The sequence below is a fragment of the Vigna unguiculata genome, chromosome 3 (assembly GCF_004118075.2).
Source record: "Vigna unguiculata cultivar IT97K-499-35 chromosome 3, ASM411807v1, whole genome shotgun sequence".
Classification (NCBI taxonomy): Eukaryota; Viridiplantae; Streptophyta; class Magnoliopsida; order Fabales; family Fabaceae; genus Vigna; species Vigna unguiculata.
The window spans coordinates 8,186,260-8,208,160 of NC_040281.1; the positions used below are offsets into that span (position 1 = coordinate 8,186,260).

Consider the following 21,901-nt stretch of genomic DNA (forward strand, 5'->3'; position numbering starts at 1 on the left):
AATAATTATAATATGTTTCGATTATATATAAGTTTAAGAATTAAAGATTTAAAAAAACGATATAAAAACTATTAAAGAAATTATTACACATTAATGAAATGACATTTATATCAGACATAATTGATGTAAATATTAATAAATAAACTATGTTAAATATCATTTTCGTAATAGTGATAGAATATATCGTAATATAATTTTAAAACGGATATTCGCATTACATAATTTGTACGATAAGTTTAGGGTATAATAATTAAACCATTCTCTAACAAAAATTTAATTTTTATATTGTAAAACTTCAAATTTTAATTTTCATAATATTTTGTTTAAATTTTAATCCATGCGATATTTTGAATTAATAAGAATTTAATTTAAATATAAGATCTCATTTATTATAAAGGGCATAAATGATTTATCAAAAAATATAAAGGAGTTCCTATATTAAAAGTGGAACCATGAGTATCCTTTAACATAATGTTGAAATTTAGTGTTTTACATTGGTAGATAGTAAAGATAGTTGAAATTATTATGTTGAGTAAAATGAGTTTCGGAAAAGGGATGGTTGGAAGAGAAAGGAATAAAAGCGTATGAATGGCATTGTTCCATAGGATATACCCATTCTAGGAAGGCATAAATAATTTTGCCATCACCACCCATGCTCTATGTGCAATGTGTAGTAGCTTTTGTTGTTGGTGATGGATTACAGGGCAAGTTCTCTTTGGCAGGTATCACCACACACATTCAGTTATCTGCCAAAGGAGATTTGCCCAGCAATTCTCCTCCGATATTTACTTTAACATTGTCTAAAATTACACACTTACTTTATGCATCATCTTTATGTTTCATTTTTTTTTACCTTCTTGCAATATTTTTTCCTTCTTACAATTTTCAAATGTCACACACATACAAAATATATATATATATATATATATATATATATATATATATATATATATATATATATATATTGTTTGGATTTTAGTTAATGAAGTTAAGTTTGGTTGAACTTAACTTTTTTCCAACTTAAGTTTAATCGAATAATATCATTCAACAGAAAAGCATTCAATGATCGTAGTTGAATAATATATATTATGTTGTTTTGAATGCAATGCAATGATCGTCTTAGACATTAATTTTGACATTCAATGAAACATAAAATAAATTTATCAAATAAGTAAGTTCAACTTTCAAGGACTTCCTAATTGATGTTTGAAATCTCAAACATTAAAAAAAAAAATACTCCTAACCCATAGTCGTAAAGTATCATTTGACTATTCTACTCTATCGCCATATTTTTTGTTTTTTGTTTTTATAAAAGCAAAATCAGAATCAATGTACTTGATGATTAAAAAAAAGTTAACTTTGTTCTATATATTTGTTCACACCTAAGGAAAGAATAAGGAAAGAATGTGAATAGAAAAAGGAAAAACTCTCATACTATTTAGGATGAATTTTAGTAATTTTACATAGATAATAACTATTAAAATTATGTTTAATTTCATTATATTATTTTAGTCGTCAAATTCTTTTATCAATATCGGATATATATATATATATATATATATATATATATATATATATATATATATATATTCTTTTAATTACATTTTTTTTCTTGTCGACAAGCTTCAACGCTTTAATAGTTTATTAGACAAATTGATTAGTAATTTATTATTATTGAATTCCACTAAACATGGTCCAGTAGGTCACTTGGGTCCAAAGATTAATTTTTTAAAATTTATATGTTGATACAATTTATTTGAATTTTTTTTAGGAAAATCAAGTTTATTTATAATATTTTATTGAATAATTTGATATGAATTATATTTTAAAAAAAATTCCTAAATTTATATTTTAAATATTTATTTTTGAACAATTTTATTTAATTATTTTAGAAAAATATATACAAATATTCACGATATAAAAGAAAAAAACTATGAATATGTTTTCATGGGTACCTAACATAAAGGAACGAATTTTTTCATGTCTTTCCTAAACAAACCCATGCATAACGAACAAAAAGAAAACGAAATAATATCATATATCAATTTATTCAAAGTTACTCAACCTCATTTTGCAACTCATATAAATTTGGAATTATAAATCTAATTAGCTTCTCTTGCTAGGTATCAGTTGAGCTTTAAAATATATTTATCCTTTTCTATTAGAATGTGTATATACAAGTTTAACTCCATGCATGCAAAATAATAGAAATGATCTCGTACTTTTAGAAGAAAAAAGCTCTTATTAAACTAATCTTCTTCTACTCTTGGTTACCTTTATTTTTGTAAAATCAAATTTAGAAAAAGGGGAATATATATATATATATATATATATATATATATATATATATATATATATATATATATTATATATATATTAATTATTCATCCTAGGATTATTATTTTAACCATTTTTAGAGAAGTTTATTAATTTAAATTGTTCGTTTGAAGTTTATTATTACCTTTTATTTTAATCATTTTTTCTTGTACTGGTATATGCTAGGGATTATCCTAGGAGAATTTCTTTGTTGTCTGTGCGACTGTCATAAAGTTCATCATTCAACAAACCTTACCAAAAGCTCACTACAGTTGGAAGCATCTGATGAATCATATGTGCCAAAAAATTGACTCTTGGTCAGTTTCATTATTTCATGTCCTTCGAAAGTCACAAGTTGAACAATCAAACTAATGAATTGATGCTTTTAGATTCCTCTTTCTCAAATCCATTGTTTTTAAAGGTCTGCTTCATTAACATTTTTTTCTCTCTACTCCATTTTACCTTAAACAGTGCACATTATTCACCTATGAATCACATCACCTGGGATTCTCTAGTGATAATAGAAAATGCCATCCACTCGACCGCATTACATTAAACCCTAATATCGTAAATTTTCGAAGACAAAAATATATTATTCTTTTGGGTTATAATATTTTGTAGATTTGTTTTTTACTAACAAATTTATAGTATATAAATAAGTATAAATATCTCTTATTTATATACAAATTAATTTAATAGGATTTAGTTAAATATAAAATTTAACTTTTTCAGATAATATCTTGTGAAATCTATAAAGATATTTATTATTTGTTAAGTTTATCTCATTATCCTCTTAATTTACTTATTAATGTTTAGTTCACGTTCAAACTATATCTATCTGGTGTATTAAAAAATTTATATATCAATTAGAAATAAAATAAATTTACAGTATAATAAATGAATACAAAATCTTAGACTTATAAATCATTGGTTTTATATAATTGAATCAATCTTAAAGTCACTTCTTAGAAAATGAAATGGGAACAGCACATAGTGAACGATATATCACAACCAAAAGTTTTGGATAATGATTTCATGGAAATCAAGCTAATTTGGCATTCTTTTATTGATAAGAGAAGGAATTGTCAACAAACGAACACAGCGGAGAGAAAAGTAAGGGAAAGCACATACCTCTGGATGTTCCTTCTCAACAAGCTTATTCTCTTTTTTCTTTCACCTTTCAATTATAAAGTTCTCAAAAGTTAAATACCTATATTATATATATGATACCACCCTTTCCACTCTTGTCTAGTTCTTAAAGTTTTATTCTGCAAGTAGTGAGTGACCTTTTAAAGTGTGAGGGGTTGCATAATGGAAGGGCAACCTTAAATAGTATCATACCTACATGCTTGTTTGTGTATCATAAAATTTCTCAGGACTAAGTTTTTAGGTTAAAGAATAAAGGTCTAGCCATTGATCGGAAAACTAACTGTTTAGATTGTATATTAAATACACGTTCGTGTGTATGATAAACCATGATCTTTTAACCAATGCAACCACTTCTTGAATTTCTGGCATGTTTTTCTAGATTTAGTGATGCTTCTCTTTTAAGATTTTCATGTGAAGATGTTCACTGGCAAGCCTTTTATTCTAGACCTTTTCTCTATCATTAACTCATAATTGAGCAGAAACAAATGTAAAATAAATGCACAACTAGAGCCTAGTTACAAGTTCCAAAGGTAATGATCAGAGAAGAAATGAGGGAAGAATATAGTAGAAGAAACTAAAAAACACTAAATCACAACAACACTTTTGCGGTTTTCTTGAAATAAGCTAATACTATAGTTTTTTTGAAACTTTTGCACAAATTTTTCTTTTATTTTAAAAACATTGAATTGTTCTCGATTTTTATATTATACATATATTTTTTAAAAGAAGTAACAATAATAATAAAATAATCATTAAAAAACAGAGGATGTAAATATGTCAATGTAATTTACTGGAACTAAAACGAGCTGACATGGATCAACACCAGATAAATCCAATCAATGCTTGAAAAGTGCTTGTTTGGTTTACAAGCAAAATGAATTTTACAAACCGGGGCACATAATGTTTAATTTAGGCACTCATTCATTCACTTTACACAGTGTAAAATCAATTCTACCGAAAACATTCAATAAATATATAGGGTCTTATTAGATGCTGCTGGATTTTCTGCATTATTAACAATTTGTATCACAGTGATACCTTTAGATATAATAATCTCTCATGAAGCTATATATATATATATATATATATATATATATATATATATATATATATATATATATATATATATATATATATTCCACATTAATGGGGTTTATTCTTCAAAGATGCACTTGAATTTTAGTGTATGAACCTTTTAGGTCTTGTTACCATAATGAATTAAACGCTAGCTTTTATGATGCAGTGTGAATTCAAAACATTTGAATGTGAAATAACGCGTCAAATTTATTTAAACTGGAATAATGGCGTTGAGATTTTGACATTTGAAGATTTCTAGAGTACTGTGACTAGAAAAAGTAGAAAAGTAATGCTCTCTAACAGAAGGTACATTAGTAGTGCAGAAAAAGGAAGCTTCTTTGCAACCTTCATCTCAGTATACTGCATAAGTATCTAATCTCTGATTTTTGCCATCATTCTCTCATTTCATGTGACTTAAAATTGAAAATCTGTCACATATTGAAAAGAAAACACTTAGTAACAAGAAATTAATTAAACTGATTTAGTAAACAAGAAGGGAATGAATTAAACACAGTCATATCATACTGTAACAACTACTACTACTACAAGAAAGTAACGCAGAAGAGAGAAAATAGGTAAAATAGAATGCGTGAGGTGAGTGAGAAACTGTGAAAAAATGGCAGGGCAAATCTCCTTTGGCAAACTAGAAGCATGCATTTTGAAGTCCTCTGCTTCTCTTGCCAAAAAGGAGTTTCGCCCTCTCATTCCTCAACAGCACCAAATTTGTGTGTGATGCATCATCATAAAATGGAAGGCTATTTATAGGTAGCTATGAGCACCTAACTTGGATATGCCACAGGTAAAGAATTAGGAGCAGGCAGCATATGCCAGCACAATTCCATTGCAAGGTTCTTGTTATTTACTGCTCCAACTCTTTCAACATCAATCCCTTTCAAAAACAAGGATTTGTGTATACCATGATTTACTAATCAATCAGATGCTTTGTCTACGTACGAATTGGTCTTCAACACTTTCTGTCATATACATGAAACCAACTTTCATTTCAGCCTAAACCCTAAACCCACCACCCACCCAAACCATAAATCAGAAGCTTCATTTATTTGAGATTTAAAATATGCATGCAGAAGTAGAACCCTTTTCATTTGGATTATTATAAGTCCATAACTGATAAATCAGAGTTATTAAATGATGTATTTATATAAGGATAAAGAATCAATAAACTGTTTGAATATGTACATCTTGATATTGAAGTATAAAATAGAATTTAGAAAGTGATTCAGTAAGTTTAAAATTATAAAGGCAATTAGATTACTATTATTATTTCGATTAAATTAAATACAAAAGGTGTCCATTATGGAGAATTCAAGAATTGATTGCTACTTGAAGCTGATGATTTTTGAAGGCAAAGTTAGACTTGTGAAAAAAGAAGGGGTGGTGCAGGTTGCATTGTGAAAAAATGGAAGTAGTTCTGGAATAGGTATTCACTACCAGCATATTCTTAACTAAATAGAAGACACTAGAAAAGGAATCAAGAAGAATTATGCCTTTGATATGGATGGCATTTTCTTTGTCATAGACTACCATTTCATTACTTGTTCTCGTGGTGTAGACATGTTCATTAAAAATTAAATGACTGTGAGTTATTCTGAGTGCTATATTCGGGAGGTCTTTGTGTGAATAGAGCAAAATATGAAGAAATGTTGAATCTTGGAGCAGCTATCGCGCAATTAATGAGGCACCTAACATGCACAGTATGAATCAATGTAGCAGCACGTTCTACTGAGAACCCTTGTAACTAGGTGGTTAGTCAGCAACTGAAGTTTGACTGTGATTTTGCTTCTTTTTTTTTTTCTTTCTTTTTTTTATTACAAAATCAGTCAAGATTCAGTTACCGAATTCTGAATTAGATTTTTATTTCTTTAAATTATTAATATAATATAATAATTATTTAAAAATTGAAATATATTTTTTTGATATAAAATATTACAATTAAAAATAAATAAATATAATAATTATTTACTAATATAAAAAATAATTAATTTAGAAATAATTGAAATATATTTCTTCAAATATAATATGATAAATATTGGAATTAAAATATGAATAAATGTAATAATGATTTAAAAATTATTAAAATATATTTGTTATCATAAATATTACATTAAAATACGCATAATGCAATAATTATTTTAAAAGATAATTAAAACATATTTACAATTGAAATCTGAAAAGAATGTAATAATTATCTAGTTTTGTGATGGACTAAAATATTTCACAATAATATTGATTTAATAATTATGAAAAAGGAAAAAAATAAAAATGATATGTAAAATATTTTAAAGTAAAAAAAATGTAAAATTTTGAAAATAAATTATTTCTATACATTTCTTAATACATGCATATAAAGAAAGAAGATGTCGGAGCAAGATAACCTTCTCCAATATAAAAAAACCAAAAGATAAATTAAATAATATAATTAAAAATTTAATGAAGATGATCAATGCGTGAAAATAATTAAACAACATAACTATAAGTTAATAAACATAATTGAATATTGAATAACATAAATAAATAAATAGAAAGTGTGCCTAAGTGATCAAGATACTAAATTAAATAAGTAAAATGGAATAGTTTGTAGTTAAAAATAAATTAAAATTAATAAAATCTGAACGTAACTATAGATAATTATATAAATAAAGGAAACCAGTGTATGATTAGAAATAAACTAAATGAAATAAATTAAATGGATAAGTATATAGCAGAATATAAAATGATGAAAATATTTATAAAAAAAGGAAAAGAATATTTAGTTTTAAATAAATAAGGCATTAATAAAACACATGAAATAAATTAAATGGATAAGTATATAGCAGAATATAAAATGATGAAAATATATATAAAAAAGGAAAAGAATATTTAGTTTTAAATAAATAAAGCATTAATAAAACACATGTTTTGGTGATATCTTAAATTTCTTAAAACACATGATGAAAATTTCTTAAATCATATCTATTTTTGTCTCTCTTTTTCTTTATCTTGTATTTTATCTCTCATTCGTGTTTTTTATATTTTCTTTTTCATTCCATCTATTTATAAGTAAAAATTTTCTTTTATTTTAATTTTTTTAAGTTATGATTTGTTAGTCATTGAATATAATGTTAATGTTAATCTTATCTTATCTTTTTAATTTTTTTTCCTTTTTGATCTCTTATAAGGTTCGTTTAAATAATATTTTTTAATATATATATATATATATTAATAGTTTTTTTTCTTATTTATTTTTATTTTAGTCACAATATTTTCTATAAAAATACTTGACGTCTTGGTACGAAATTTTTTTAGTGTCGTTGAATTCTGAAATTAATGATATTTGAATGGACAAAAGAAGAAAGGTTACATCATTTCAGAGATCTCTATTTTTGTAGCGAAATTTTAAGTAGGTCTTCTATTTTCATTTGACTAAATTGAGTCTTTATTTTTGAAAATTCGTTGCAATCAATTACTTTCCCTTAGTTGTACAGTAACGGTGTTAATTATGTGTCACTTGTCATCACGTGGTTTTTTTTATTTATTTTTATTTATTTTTATTTTTATTTTTATTTTTATTTTTATTTTTAAATTAAAATTGCCACATGTCAATCTGACATTGTGCCACGTGGTAGAGACAATGTGATTGGCAGTGGCAGTGCCATGTGTCACTGTTGGATGTGAAAATTCTCATTGTAGTCCCTCTATTTGTTATTTTGTCTTAATTTGGTCCCAAATTTTTTAAAATTGAATCAATTTCATCCCTATATCAAATTTAATTTTTATATAAATTTTACAATAATATTTTTATTATAGTTGATATTTTTAACAAAATTTAGTTTATTTAAATGTATATTTTGCATTGAACTTTATTTAAATATTGTTTCAAATATTTATATATAAATAATTTATAGACAAATGTTAGAGTTGATTTAAAAATAAAAACTTTATAAATTCAAATATAAAATTTTAAATATAAATTCTAACATTTATCTATAAATTATAGATATATAAATATTTAAAAAAAATTAAATAAATATCAATGCAAAATATACATTTAAATAAACTCAATTTTGTTAAAAATATCAACTATAATAAAAATAGCATTGTAAAATTTATATAAAAATTAAATTTGATATAGGGATGAAATTGATTCAATTTTAAAAAATTTGGGACCAAATTGAGACAAAATAACAAATATAGGACTACATTGAGACTTTTCACATCCAACAGTGACACGTGGCACTACCACTGCCACATCACATTGTCTCTGCCACATGGCACAATGTCAGATTGACACGTGGCAATTTTTTTTTTAATTATAAAAAAAATTAAAAAAAATCAAAAAAATCATTGACACGTGGCACATAATTAACATCGTTACTGTACAACTAACGGAAAGAAACTGATTGCAACGAATTTTCAAAATTAGGGACTCAATTGAGTCAAATGAAAATGGAGGGACCACTTGAGATTTTGCTACAAAAATGAAGACCTCTGAAATGATCTAACCAAGAAGAAATAAGAGAGAGCCAAAACTTATAAAGAATGAGAGAATTGAGACTTACATATTTATTTATAAGGATAGAAAAAAATAATCACTTGAGTTCATCTATCACTCATGTTAGAAATTAGGTTCTAACATCAAAGTAAAAAAAGTTAGAAATCCCCTCTCAAATTCCTACCAAAGAGTAGGGTGTAAATTAACAAATTCCGAACGATTCAATTTAATCAATTAAATTGGGTTATTTAATGTAACAAATTAGAATTATGTTACATAATAAATTTATGAGTGTGAAAATTCGGTAAATAATTATTATTTTTATTTTACACTTTACAAGAAATTATTTATTATTTTCTTAAAATAACAATTATTTTTATATGTTTTTTATAGAAATGTCTTAAGAGTTATTTTTTCTTCTTTTTTCCTCCATTCATCAGCATTTTTTTTCATTCATTTCACTTTAATCTTAATAAATACAAATTTCTTTTGTATATTAACTTAGTAGCATTACAATATCATCATCTACTAATATAATATCATTTTACATAGAAAATAAAAACATATATGAAAAAGAATTGTGTATTATTGAATGTGTATGAAATGTTACAAAAAGTATAATATATACACACAAAACTAGTCTTTGAAATTATAAGTAAATGGGCTTAAAACATGTGTCTATGCTAATATTAGAATAATATTGCTTCTAGTCCACTAAGTTTGAAAAATCTTTTCTTAAGTCATTCAAAGTTAAAAGAAATCCAAGTTTAGTTTCTGTATGCTAAATTTAAAGAATTAAAATGTTATTTTAGGTATAGAACTTATTATTTAAGATGTAAATAACTATTCTCTATGCATATTTGTTCTTAACTATTGAATACTAAATTTGAGGTTGTTAACATTCTCAGCTTACAGCACATTGAATAAAACTCATGCTTAAATCATTCGTATTGATTGTGTTTTCCTTTTAAGTTTTTTTTTTCCTACTTAACAAATAATATATTTTGAAATATATTTTATACAACGGGGAAATGTACTTATTTGATGTAATTCATTAGTATTCCGGGTGTGCCTTATTTTACGTAATGTGCTGGCTTGCTTCTAAATTAGGATTATGATTGGAAATTAAATATTTCATTTTGACTAGGTCTTTAATCAATAGTGTTATGCTTGTTTAGCTTGAGCTTGAGAAATTAATTAACTTATACTTATTTCTTATATTTTAATATTATCTTTTTCTTCCTTTTGAAAATTGTTGTAAAGGAAATTGAAAAGTTCTCTTGGAAATACTTGTTCATAATGTCTTTCCATAAGATGAGAGGAGTAATTTATAATGTCTTTTGATACATAACTTAGATGTTACCTAAGTACATCATTATATGCATATTGAACTTGATATTTGTGCTTAATGATTTGGTAGGTGCATTGGAAAGGAAATGCAGGACAACTTAACATAAGTGGAACTTACTGCAAGTTGATTCAATGTCATTGACACACACCTACGAAGCACACATTCAATGGAATAAAGTGGTTTTTTTTCCTTTTTCATTTAGCTTCTTTAAATGCTTCTTGTGGTATGAACCTCTTTAGATGTGAAGAGAATTAAAGTGCTTTTGTTGTTCAAAAAATGTATAAAATGATAAGGGCTATTTGTTATTTGTATGAATTCTAAAAATGGTCAATATAGATTACATGACTTTTTTTTTTTTAGTGTTGAAAGTAAGTAGACTAATTTTGTTAATGTATTTATAAAATTAATATATATATATATATATATATATATATATATATGATGGTAGGGATTCTAGAATATGTTTATTATTATTTTTTTCATATTTAAGTTATCTAAAAAAATTTTGTAATTAAAGATTTTCATATGTAATTATCTATAAAGAATTTCATAAATATATTATTTACTTACGTTATTTACGAAATTTTTCGTAGATAATTCAAATATTTTTGATAATTTTTAACATTAAAATTTTGTAGATAAAATTTTCAATTAATTATCTACGAAATATTTTTTGTAGATAAAATTATTTATCGATAATTTATTTACAAAATTTTTTCATAAGTAATTCATTAATAATATCATATTATCTACAAATTATTATTAGCGTTTGATTATATATAGTGATTATGGGTTAAAAATGATTATTCTTTTAAGAAATTTCCGTCCTAAGTTCTTGTAAAAAACACTTCTAAACTAAATGCTGTCACGTTGAAAGTTCTAACGACTTTAAAAAAAAAAAAAGTTAAAACTTTAAGGAACGGATTTAATAAGAATCTTTGGTGAAAATACTAAATTGATACCCCTGTTTTTCTTTTCTTTTCTTTCTCTTGGTTTTGAGACTCGTTCAATAGCGTACTTTTGGTTGAGTATTGAATTTTCCATTTTAGAATACAGGTATTATAAGCGATGATTAGTTGATTCGATCTATGTTTTGTTTTGGTTTAAGTTGATCTAAAATTCATTTTTTTATTATATTATGATGAAGGACTAATCGCTGTTAAACGTGGTCATTTTTGTGACTTTTTCCTCTCTAAAGTAATAGAGATGAATTATTAGAATGAGTATGACATTGTCGTGAAGTGTATTCGTTTTCATATTGTCTAAACTTTTTAAAAGAAATTCTGCTGCCTAATTTATACCAAAGGAACCTTGCGAACTTAGTTTTGGAATATAAAAAATATTTTGAATTTGACTATCAATACGTGTCCGAAAGAATATTTTATTCACATAGATAAACACGTGAGAAGGCAACTAATGGTCAACACCACCAAATAATTATTTTATTCATTTTCAGAATCACACGTAGTTAGTGTTAACAAGAGAGAGGTATAGTACATAAAACGGTATCTTATACAATTAGGTACTTTACACGACATCAGTATTCCTACACTATACAACGTTTGAATTATTATCGTTAAAAACGATGCAACCGTATATCGATGTTTTTTTAGTACACTCCCTTATGACATCTGTTTTACTAACGGTCAACAGCGTTCTTTAAATTTATTTGGAAACACAAAATTAAGGGTGCTATTGTTGTTCACACGTGATCCGAGTAAAACTCACACTATCAGTTGACGTTTTTTGTTTCTCATAATGTTAAAGCTTTTAATATTGGTCTCGTGTATGTTATGTATACAAAAGAAAAAACCGCGTGTGGCTTAACTTATCACAAATCATTTACAACGCGGAAGTTAAATTCCTTGCTCCTTCTAAACCTACTAATCATACAACGGTAAAAACTGTAAAAAAAAAAAAAGGAGAAAAACATGCAAATAGAAGAAAATGCTGACCATTGACATAGACAATTAAAGTTTGTGTAATTTTGAAGCAACTACCAATAATTGGCGCAGTTAGAGCCACTAATTTTACTTGTAATGTTCAAACAACAATAGAAGAAAACCAGTAAAATGTCAGAATCTAGAGATAACAGGATAAACATTATTAGTTGATAAGTAACATGTTGTCGCATTGTAAACAATCCCACAAACCTTGTATCTAGCTTTATCTAGTAGCATCCATAATTCACTGTTCCACCTCAATCATCTCTTCCTTTTACTTCTTCATAGAACCACCTAATTCCGAACACCATTTCCCTTTCCACGGAATACTACTTTTCACTCGCCAAAATAAAAAATAATATTATATATCACACATGCAATGAAAAAGAAATCCCCAACCAACTTAATTCAAAACGTGCAAACAATTGGTATTAATTATTGTAATTAGAGGGTAACATGAAGGGCAATACGGTCATGAATTATGGTGTATATATATTGTAGATAGCCACCTGGCCTGTGTAAAATCACTCCCTCTACCACGCAATTTACAGAGGTTTTTTCCCTTCTGGTTTTCCTCCACAGCCGCCATGGAAACCAAGGCTGTTCTAGACCTCTTTGATTCTTGCTGGTTTCAGGTTAACATTTTGAAGGAAAATTCCAACCCTGACACATCAATTAGAAGTGGTAAAGAAAATCTAGAATATCAGAAAAAAGAAGAAAAAGAAGAAGAAGAAGAATTAGAACCAAAGCTTCCCTTGATCCGAACCAGCCACACCAGATCCATGAGTGACCAATCCATGACAAGCACAAGATTCAACCATGATTCTCTTTCTCCAGACTCTGTACTTCTTCCCCCGCCAAAGCTCCAAACCATTCTCTCAGGAAAAGAAGTCACTGACTCAGAACGTGAGAGTCCAACACAGGTTAGGCTCCGTGAGGTGTTGTGTCCTGAGAACAGAAAAAGTTGCAAAATTTCAGGCAATGGAACTGGGAAGAGGAGGGAGAGCAAGAGTTTGTCAGACCTTGAATTTGAGGAGCTAAAAGGGTTCATGGATCTGGGTTTTGTTTTCTTAGAGGAGGATAAAAACACAAGCTTGGCTTCAATTATTCCTGGGCTGCAAAGGCTAGGGAAGAAGGAAGAAGAAGGAGATTGTGATGAGTTAAATGTCCCAAGGCCTTACCTTTCTGAAGCATGGGAGGTTCAGGAATATGGTAGGAGAAAAAAAGAGAACCCCTTGGTGAATTGGAAAATACCTGCTTTGAACAACGAAACTGACATGAAAGATAGTCTCCGATGGTGGGCACACACAGTTGCTTCCACTGTCAGATGATGATGCTGCTGTTCATAATCCAAGTTTTATTGTTCACATCTTTCTATTCAATATTCTTATTCTTTTGTCCATTTTTGTAAGTATTATTCACTTTTTATTTTTATTTTCTGGAATTTGGCATTCCATAGATTTATGGATACCTGTAAATTTATACGAAAAGAGAGAAATTTTATGCAGCATTTCAATTTATTGGCACAGTCCGAACTAATGTAGGTCCTTCATAAATTTTGCTGTGGTACTCATGGCAGGTCTGAATATTTGTTCTTTTTGCGAGTTAGATTAGTTGTGAACTTTGTTTTTGTCTTGCTTGTTTGGGTAAGGAATTGACAATGCAATTGGTAGGTACCAAACTTAAAAAATAGAGTTTTACATAACTGAATCATGAATTGGGTTCATAATGCAGCACTTTAAATATCAGAAACACTTTCCTATCTCAATATCACAGCTTTAGTGCAGCCTATGCACTGCACTGATGATTCTTACAAACTTTACAAATATATATTACATTAATTTTAAGAATAAAATGTGACTTAGTTACTTTAATTTTTTAGTTAAAATTAATTTATACTTTAAAACTGATAGTTGAGAAACTTCATCTCTTACCCAGCTAAACAAGTTCTATAAAGAAGAAAAAAACATTCATCATGAAAAACGATACGAAGACTAAAACATTATTTTTAAAATATGTTCATATAGATAAAAACAAATTGAGACTTAAATAATACTGTATCTTAAATTTAGCATACATTAATAACATATTAAATAATTTTTCACTAATATTAAATTTAATAAATATTATATGTGATACAAATTTTTAGAATAAGAAATATTTAGTTGAAATAAACTGTCTAGTAAAAAGTTATTTAATAATAAAAAAGTGGAAGAAATTAATATCTGCATGTGTAATTTGAATTTTGTCTCGTGACCATTGGCTTGACATACATATTTTGTGGAGCTACGAGCCTAAGGAGATATGCACGTGGAAAGTGCAATTGATGGATGAAGAATGCAAAATTTAGAAAATTTCGTATGCTTTAGGTGACATTTTTTTTTCGCCTTATTATGATAGTGTGGCATGTCAGGTTTATTTGCTTATTTTCTGTTATTTTCATCTTTAATCATCGAGAAGAATGACATGTATCTAACGGTCTAACACGTGAACATTGTCTTTTTATGTTTGTTTTTTTACCAAATAAATACAATATTTGAAAACAGTAAACTAAAATTCTAGAATTATGTTTTTTTTTAGATTTATGCTTTGATATGTTCTTCTCCATATCTGTTGTTGGTTTGCATGTTCCTTCATAGGTGTTATGTTCTTTGCGGGTAATGATTCTCTTATAAATAGCGTAATGCTTCCTACTCCTTTTAACTAGTGGCGGGTCAATTAGGAAATTATTTTGGACGTCAAAATAGATATAAATTTTTTTTTGAAATTGTGAAACATGTTAAAGATCATTAAATATATTTTTTATCTTTTAACTTACACACAATATTAAAAAAAAAATTTCCAAACTTTGATATAATTTGATTATCAAACTTGAAAAGTAAACAGATATAGTCTTCTAATTAACCCAACTACACGTTTACGTGCCAAATTATATGTTAGATTGATGGTTTAAACTGTTTAACCATTTAACATTTTTTTCAGCTCAAATGTTTACTAAGAATGTTGTGAGAACCCAAAATCATATCTCTTTCTCTCTTAGAAAGTCCATTTTCCTCTCTAGTCCTATTTCTCTCCAAAATCCGTTTTTTCTACCATAAATTTCTGATTCAATTATAATTCATTTGAAGATTCACTACTACTAAAATAATCTACACGAAGAGTCCTACCAAAACTCTCATTCAATATCTCTTAACGGTGAGTTTGAAATTTTGCTCATTCTCTATATACAAAAATTTGTTTTCTCCTACATGCAAGCTCCTTTTCTCTTTACATGTTGCTTCCATTCGTCCTTAATAAGATTTCCTTTGGTTAAGACCTTAATGTTGTGTTTTGATAAACATTTGAGTCTTTTGTTGTGTAGATAGAGTGTTTTAACATGTGGAACTATTTATGGATAACAGTGTTAGCTTAAGACTATAAGGTAAGAGAAACTATTTTTCTTTGTAAATTTAGTGTTTTATTGTTGAAGTATAAAGTAGCGATTTGATTTTTGTGTGTAAATGTTGTTAAAGCTTAAGAAATTTTCCAAGAGAAACAAAACTATAATGAATGATGTCTACAATGATGATTTTCTTTTGCGTAGAGGAAGTTAAAACTGTTGTGAGAGAAAGAGAATTTGATTTGTGCTTTGTGATTATTAAATGTGGATGAAATTGCTAGATGACATAAATTGATTTGTGGTTGCTACTATCGGGGTTATGAAATTTGTAGGAATAGATGTTGGAAAAGTTGTTATATAGAAATTTTGGGAAATGAGTATGATTTCTATAAATTGTATGATTAAGTGGTTCCTTTGGGTTTGTTTCCTTGAATAACTTTGATGCAGTGAGGTGATTTTACTTATGACTTTTATCTTGTATAAAAAAAGGAGTTATATCTTGCTAAATGATTTTTCTTGTGTGTTTCCTGTTGTAATATTATATATTTTTCAATTTTTTAATTTTGTATTTCATAAAATTATAATATTTATTAGTTTTAAGGATAATTCTAGGTTAATGTAGTAGCAAATCCTTTAGAGAGATCATTATGGTAGTTTACAAATAATGTATTATGTGATGAGATTTAAGCGGAATAACCATACAAGATGACTATCACATCATATAAGTAACAAAAAAATATATGGTTGACAAAGACTCAATTGAAAAGTTTTGAAATTTTAAAGACTCGGTGTACCACAAAAAATGAATACGAACTCCACCGAAAGTTCCCAAACTTATAGTATCCAAACTATAATTAAGTCATCTTTTTATAATATAAGTATGATAGAGTATAATATGAATAAAATTAGTGAACCCATATTCTATACACAACATTTCTATACACATGCGTTTCTTTGCATGTGTTTTACTGGATAATGAAAACCAATTTCACATGAAATTTAATTTTTTATATTATTATATCATTTGTTTACAAATAATTTATAATTATTGTTTTATTTTGTTTATTTTTCGAATAAAATGTGATATATAATTGAAAAGTATTATTATATTGAAAAGTATTTTTCATTGGTTTGTTACATATGAGCATTGAATGAGTTTTTAATTTATTAACATACTAACATACACACACACGTAAGTTAATAGATTTAAGTGTTTACTTCCAAGAGATAAGAAACATAAATAAAAACTTAAATATAAAAGAAATAAAATTAAAAGCACATATTCATAAAAATATAAAAATTGTGCAAGTTGCAAAGTGAAATAATATTAACCGATAACTAATAAGGTTAGCAACAGAACATTTTATTTTAGAGAACAAAATATGAAATCTAAATTGAGCATCAAACCAACATTTTAAAATATGTAAGTAAATTAAAATTATAAAAGAATAAAGCATTTAGTGTTGATTTATCTGAATCTGATAAAATCAATGGAAATTAGTTTAAAAAAATGCATTTGTCCCCTGTAAACTCAAACATTTTTCCTTTTATGTGCAAATAGAAACAAAAGAGTCGCTTATGTTCTATAGTAATCATTCTGTCATACATATGCCTATTTTAATTCTGTTGATATTATGTCATTGGTTTAATAAATAAAATATATCATTTTAATAAGATTACTTTACTTGACTCCCTTCATTTTGCACATTCTTATTTTCATGTGAGTCTTGTGTCTGCAGAATTTATGCACGCATCTAAATAGGAGAGCTGAAGATAAATCTCTCCTCATACATGGGGCATAACACCATAATTTGACTTTTTCTTGTTAAAAACGTGTGTACAGTTTAATTCCCTTAAGATTTCCATGACAGCCTGTAAAGAAGTGTATTAAAAACGTTTTTCATATTAAAAAATCCAAAAAGAATATCAAACTCTTTTAAATATGTTTTAAAATTAAAAGTATACAAGAATTGACATCAGAAAAAGATGACAATTAATACGCAAATCACTGCAACCTTCTTCTAATCTTTTAAATCGAACTATCTTAGTAAAATCCAAGTAAGAGGAGATTTAGATAATGCTAATACCAGAGACAGGCTTTGAGGCGTAGCTGCTACTAGAAAATGAACCATGCATATATCTATAACATCTATCATCCATGCCATGAATGACCATGGATTCAAGAGCCCTTGCTAGGCTCTTGAGAATGTCAGAACATAAAAAATCCATCAAGATCAGAACTTCTACACATAATGATACAGAATTTTTGAGCAAATACTGCATGAACTTCATAAATGCTACAACTGCATCTTCTCTTTTAAATCTCCAAGCGGGCCATAGCTTTTTTCTTTTACTTCCTCCTTGCTACAAGAGCAGTTGCCAGTGTTGAAGTTTTGGCCACATTTCAAGCACATGCCTTTGCACCCAGGATCACATACTGAATTCATGGTAATCTCAAGATGCACCCTGTCCCTTATGTTCTTTGAAATGTCAATTTGATTCTCTTGTGAAGGAAAATATAATTGGTCCTCCAAATCAATAAGTGCATCGTCATCATCGTCATCCTTACCACCGTTTGTAAGTTTTTCTTCCCCAAAAATAATGCCCATATCAATAGTCTCTGGTTCTTCAATGGGTTCGTCAGTGAGTAAAAGTGAGAACTCAGAGAATATGCTCTCAGCAGATGGCATGCAACACCTTCAATAGAAAATCACATGGAAATAAGAAATTCTATGTTGCGGAAGTAATGCATTGTTGAACATGACAGGGGCATACTCGGTATGACCTTTTTTCCTTTTTCTTTTTTACTTTCACATGGACATGACAAATATTTTTTTTTTCTGGCCTACATTTTGGTTTCTTCAACAAGTCATTGAATGAAAGTATTATATTTACACTATTTGATACCTCATATATTGATGAAACACTAAAATAATTATCCAGAAAGATACTCGATAACTAAGTCAGGTGAACGCAATATAAAATGGTACTTGCGATGAACGGCATCCAGACAGCTAAAGGAATTAACCTGTTAGCAGCTACTGTAAACTTATGACATATCATGTTACTTCAGCTACCCAAGAATCTTCCATGTTACACCTAATGGAGCATTGGTGTGAGATTTAATCAATGGAGATGAATAATGCAAAACAACTACGTAACAAGCAATTATTCTTCAAAAAACAAGCCAGTCATAGCATATCACTTCAAAATTAGGTGACAGAGGTCAACCTATTGTCGAAGGAATATCAACAACAATTACACATTTACCACTTCTGGCATGCAAGGAGGGGGTGATAATATTGGAAATAAAGCATTTGTATCGAACTGGAAATTCAGAAGGTTTTGGGATAAGCATATAAATATAGTTAGTTACTCTACATCTTGGAAGCAGATGTGCTAGTAGTTCATTCTAGATAATAGTACAGTTCAATGAAGAGAATAGAAGGTAGAACAAAAAGTTCTAAGTCAAGTTCAAATTCAAGTTGAATGCAGTTACATTTCAGTGAAAGCATCTGGTTTGATTCAGTGAAGGACAGAGTGGTATGGAAGTTAGAAAGTAATCAATTTCAGGATTTAAAGCTTCCAATGTTATATCTAAAAAGTTTGAAGAGGATGTTTATGACCATCCAATTTAAATGATGCACAAATGAGCATGACCAATATTGAACGGTGTGAAGAGGAAGTTGATAACTAATATCCATGTCAGCAAAGTCTGTAACATCAAATTTTATACCAAAGTAATTTAAACCCATTAGCTAATTGAAACTTCTGGATTTTCCTCAGTAAGACCTCTGCACTTCACTCCACCACGGACCACAATAAAAATGGGGCGAATTACACTCACACTCCCTAATCTTTAAATTAATTTCAATTGTTACATGTCCCTTCTTTTACCCTCTACAAACCTCCCTTAACTTATACAACAACACAATATGTCCTTCCGATTAAAACAACAACATACTTGGCTTCCTTAATTTCTTATGTAGTTACAATAGACCAAGAGAGATCAAAGTAATTCAGAGGAATGGAGAGGTATTAAGAGAAATTTCAGTAATTTGATGAACTGCAAATCGTATCATGTTTTATGTTGTGAGACCCTAGTTAATAGAATTTTATTATCTGCAACAATATATTGTTAACCTTGAAGACAACGTGAATGTTCAGGGGCGAAGTATCAATAGGTCAGCCAGTTAGGTATGTTAGTAATTATTTAGAAGAGCTAGTTAGTCAAAGAAATACGAAGGGGTTATTCAAGAAAGAAGGGGAATGGGCCTCTCAACTGAATAGGCTTATCGAGGGTAGGTTTATAGTAGCTTCCTCCATAAATAGGAAATGAAGTTGACAAGCAGAGTTGTCACTTGATGAAATACAATTGAGACTAGGAAGAGGCCTGTCTCTTAAATATCAAGATTCTTTAGAGATACACTCAATCAACAAAGGAATTTTGCCTTCCTTCCATTTCTTATCCAGTTCCCAATAGAATGTTGGAACTGCACGGCAATTCTGAATGGCCTTTATAACTAAGGAGGATCTCCCGGCAATAATTGATGAATGATTATTTTTTCATCATTAAAAAGGTTGTGACTCCTAATCTTGAGATAAAAGGCAACTTAACTATTCCTGTTAAGAAAAAATCCTATATGGTTTTGGGCTTAACTAATCTAAAGAAAGGGAAGAGAGAGGAGAGTAAGTCAATATCTAAACCTAAGACTGGTATCAGGTGTCAAGGGATGATCTATTCCTGCCTTATTATCATTTTTACGGTATATTAGATGGATTGATATGCAAAACAAATTGATAATAATGCATAAATGAGCATCTAGACAATCATTACTGTAATGCAAAAATATACTCCATCATAATAGTTTTACTGTTTAACTTATGAGAAACTGAACTAATTATCATTGTCAAAATAAAGATGAAGCAGAGTAAAATCAGGGAAAATGCTAAACTAAGACATGATAAAAAAAATATTTGCAAAAGCACTTGAAAGTAGGCAATGCCAATTCATGAATTAAAGGGAGTACCTATTGCAAAGAAGAGTGATGACAGTTTTTATGATCCCATCAAGCCTCAATTTTTTCTTCTTCCTGGTCACATCTACAGATATCTGAACAGGAGTACCATTTGGAAAGTCTCTCACAGCTTTGGTAACACGCAATCCCATAGCAGCAGCTCTAGTTTTTGAGAGATCGGTTGAAAGCTTTGCTAGACCTAATCTCTCCAAGGTAGTGCAGTATTCCAAATGTAAAATTGAGGCATTTCTCTTGTACACAACAGCACCTTCCCAAGGCGACCCCATATCTTCAACATCATCGTCATCAAAACTCAAGGTCTCATTGTCAATCGACTCAAAATCAAACCCCTTAGACCTAACTGTATACTTATGAAGAACATTCGGTTCATTTCTCACGTGGACCCCGATATGCCTTGGTTTGCAACAGAAGCCCACTTCATGATGAAAAGGGATGAAGAAATTAGAGGCAAATTTTTGGTGGGAACTCAAACTGTTAATCTCCAATTTAGAAAAATGCAAAGGGACTGCAGAGGATGAGGGGATTACAAGAGACATTTTTCAGGTTTCAGTGATGATGGGTAGACCTAAATCATCAAATTTTGATTAGGAATTGTAAACATAGGAAATGTGTAACAGGGTAAAGATAACCACATTTTCCCGGTGCAACCCAACATTTAATTAAATAAACAACTACCATTAGAGAGAGATAGATGAAAATAAAATAAAGATGAATCATGAATCCTACATGAAATATAATATAAGAAGTGAAAGAGTGAGAGAGAGAACTTACAGAGGGTTGAGAAGATGTAAGAAGGATAGAGGGAAGTATGGTCTCAGTGGTGAGAGTGCGAAGGAAAGAAAAAGATAAAATGCGTTTTCTTGTGGTCTCTTATTGACAGAGAAGAAGAGGGAGGAAGAAAAAAAAATTAAAAACATAAGGGAACAGAAGTAGATTAATTAAAAAAAACAAATGAAAATAATGTTTTTCATCGAAGTAAAGTATGAAAAAAATACGGTGTTTCATAATATTTAATTATTTTAATTGGTTGTCTAAAGATGGATTAATTTTTTGTTATTGAAATACAAACAAAAGTTATCAAAACTTTTTACATGAAAACCATGTTGTACCCAAGTTTCTTGGTTAAAAAATACCAATAGTGGATATATGCTTCTAATC

The 21,901-nt window shown here is 28.2% G+C and overlaps 2 protein-coding genes across 2 annotated transcripts; one reads left to right on the top strand and one right to left on the bottom strand.

Annotated features, from left to right (window-relative positions):
- The first annotated feature begins 12,798 nt into the window (after positions 1–12,798).
- Positions 12,799–13,841, top strand: LOC114176754. The gene has a single exon (XM_028061895.1). It carries the CDS (start codon positions 12,913–12,915, stop codon positions 13,654–13,656), a length of 744 nt encoding a protein of 247 aa, XP_027917696.1. The 5' UTR covers positions 12,799–12,912; the 3' UTR covers positions 13,657–13,841.
- A 3,784-nt stretch (positions 13,842–17,625) lies between these two features.
- Positions 17,626–21,644, bottom strand: LOC114176090 (large ribosomal RNA subunit accumulation protein YCED homolog 1, chloroplastic). Its single transcript, XM_028061004.1, has 3 exons — positions 21,515–21,644; positions 20,735–21,308; positions 17,626–18,401 (listed from the first exon to the last, which is right to left on the bottom strand). Exons 2-3 carry the CDS (start codon positions 21,277–21,279, stop codon positions 18,002–18,004), a joined length of 945 nt encoding a protein of 314 aa, XP_027916805.1. The 5' UTR covers positions 21,280–21,308; positions 21,515–21,644; the 3' UTR covers positions 17,626–18,001.
- Between the last annotated feature and the right edge of the window lie 257 nt (positions 21,645–21,901).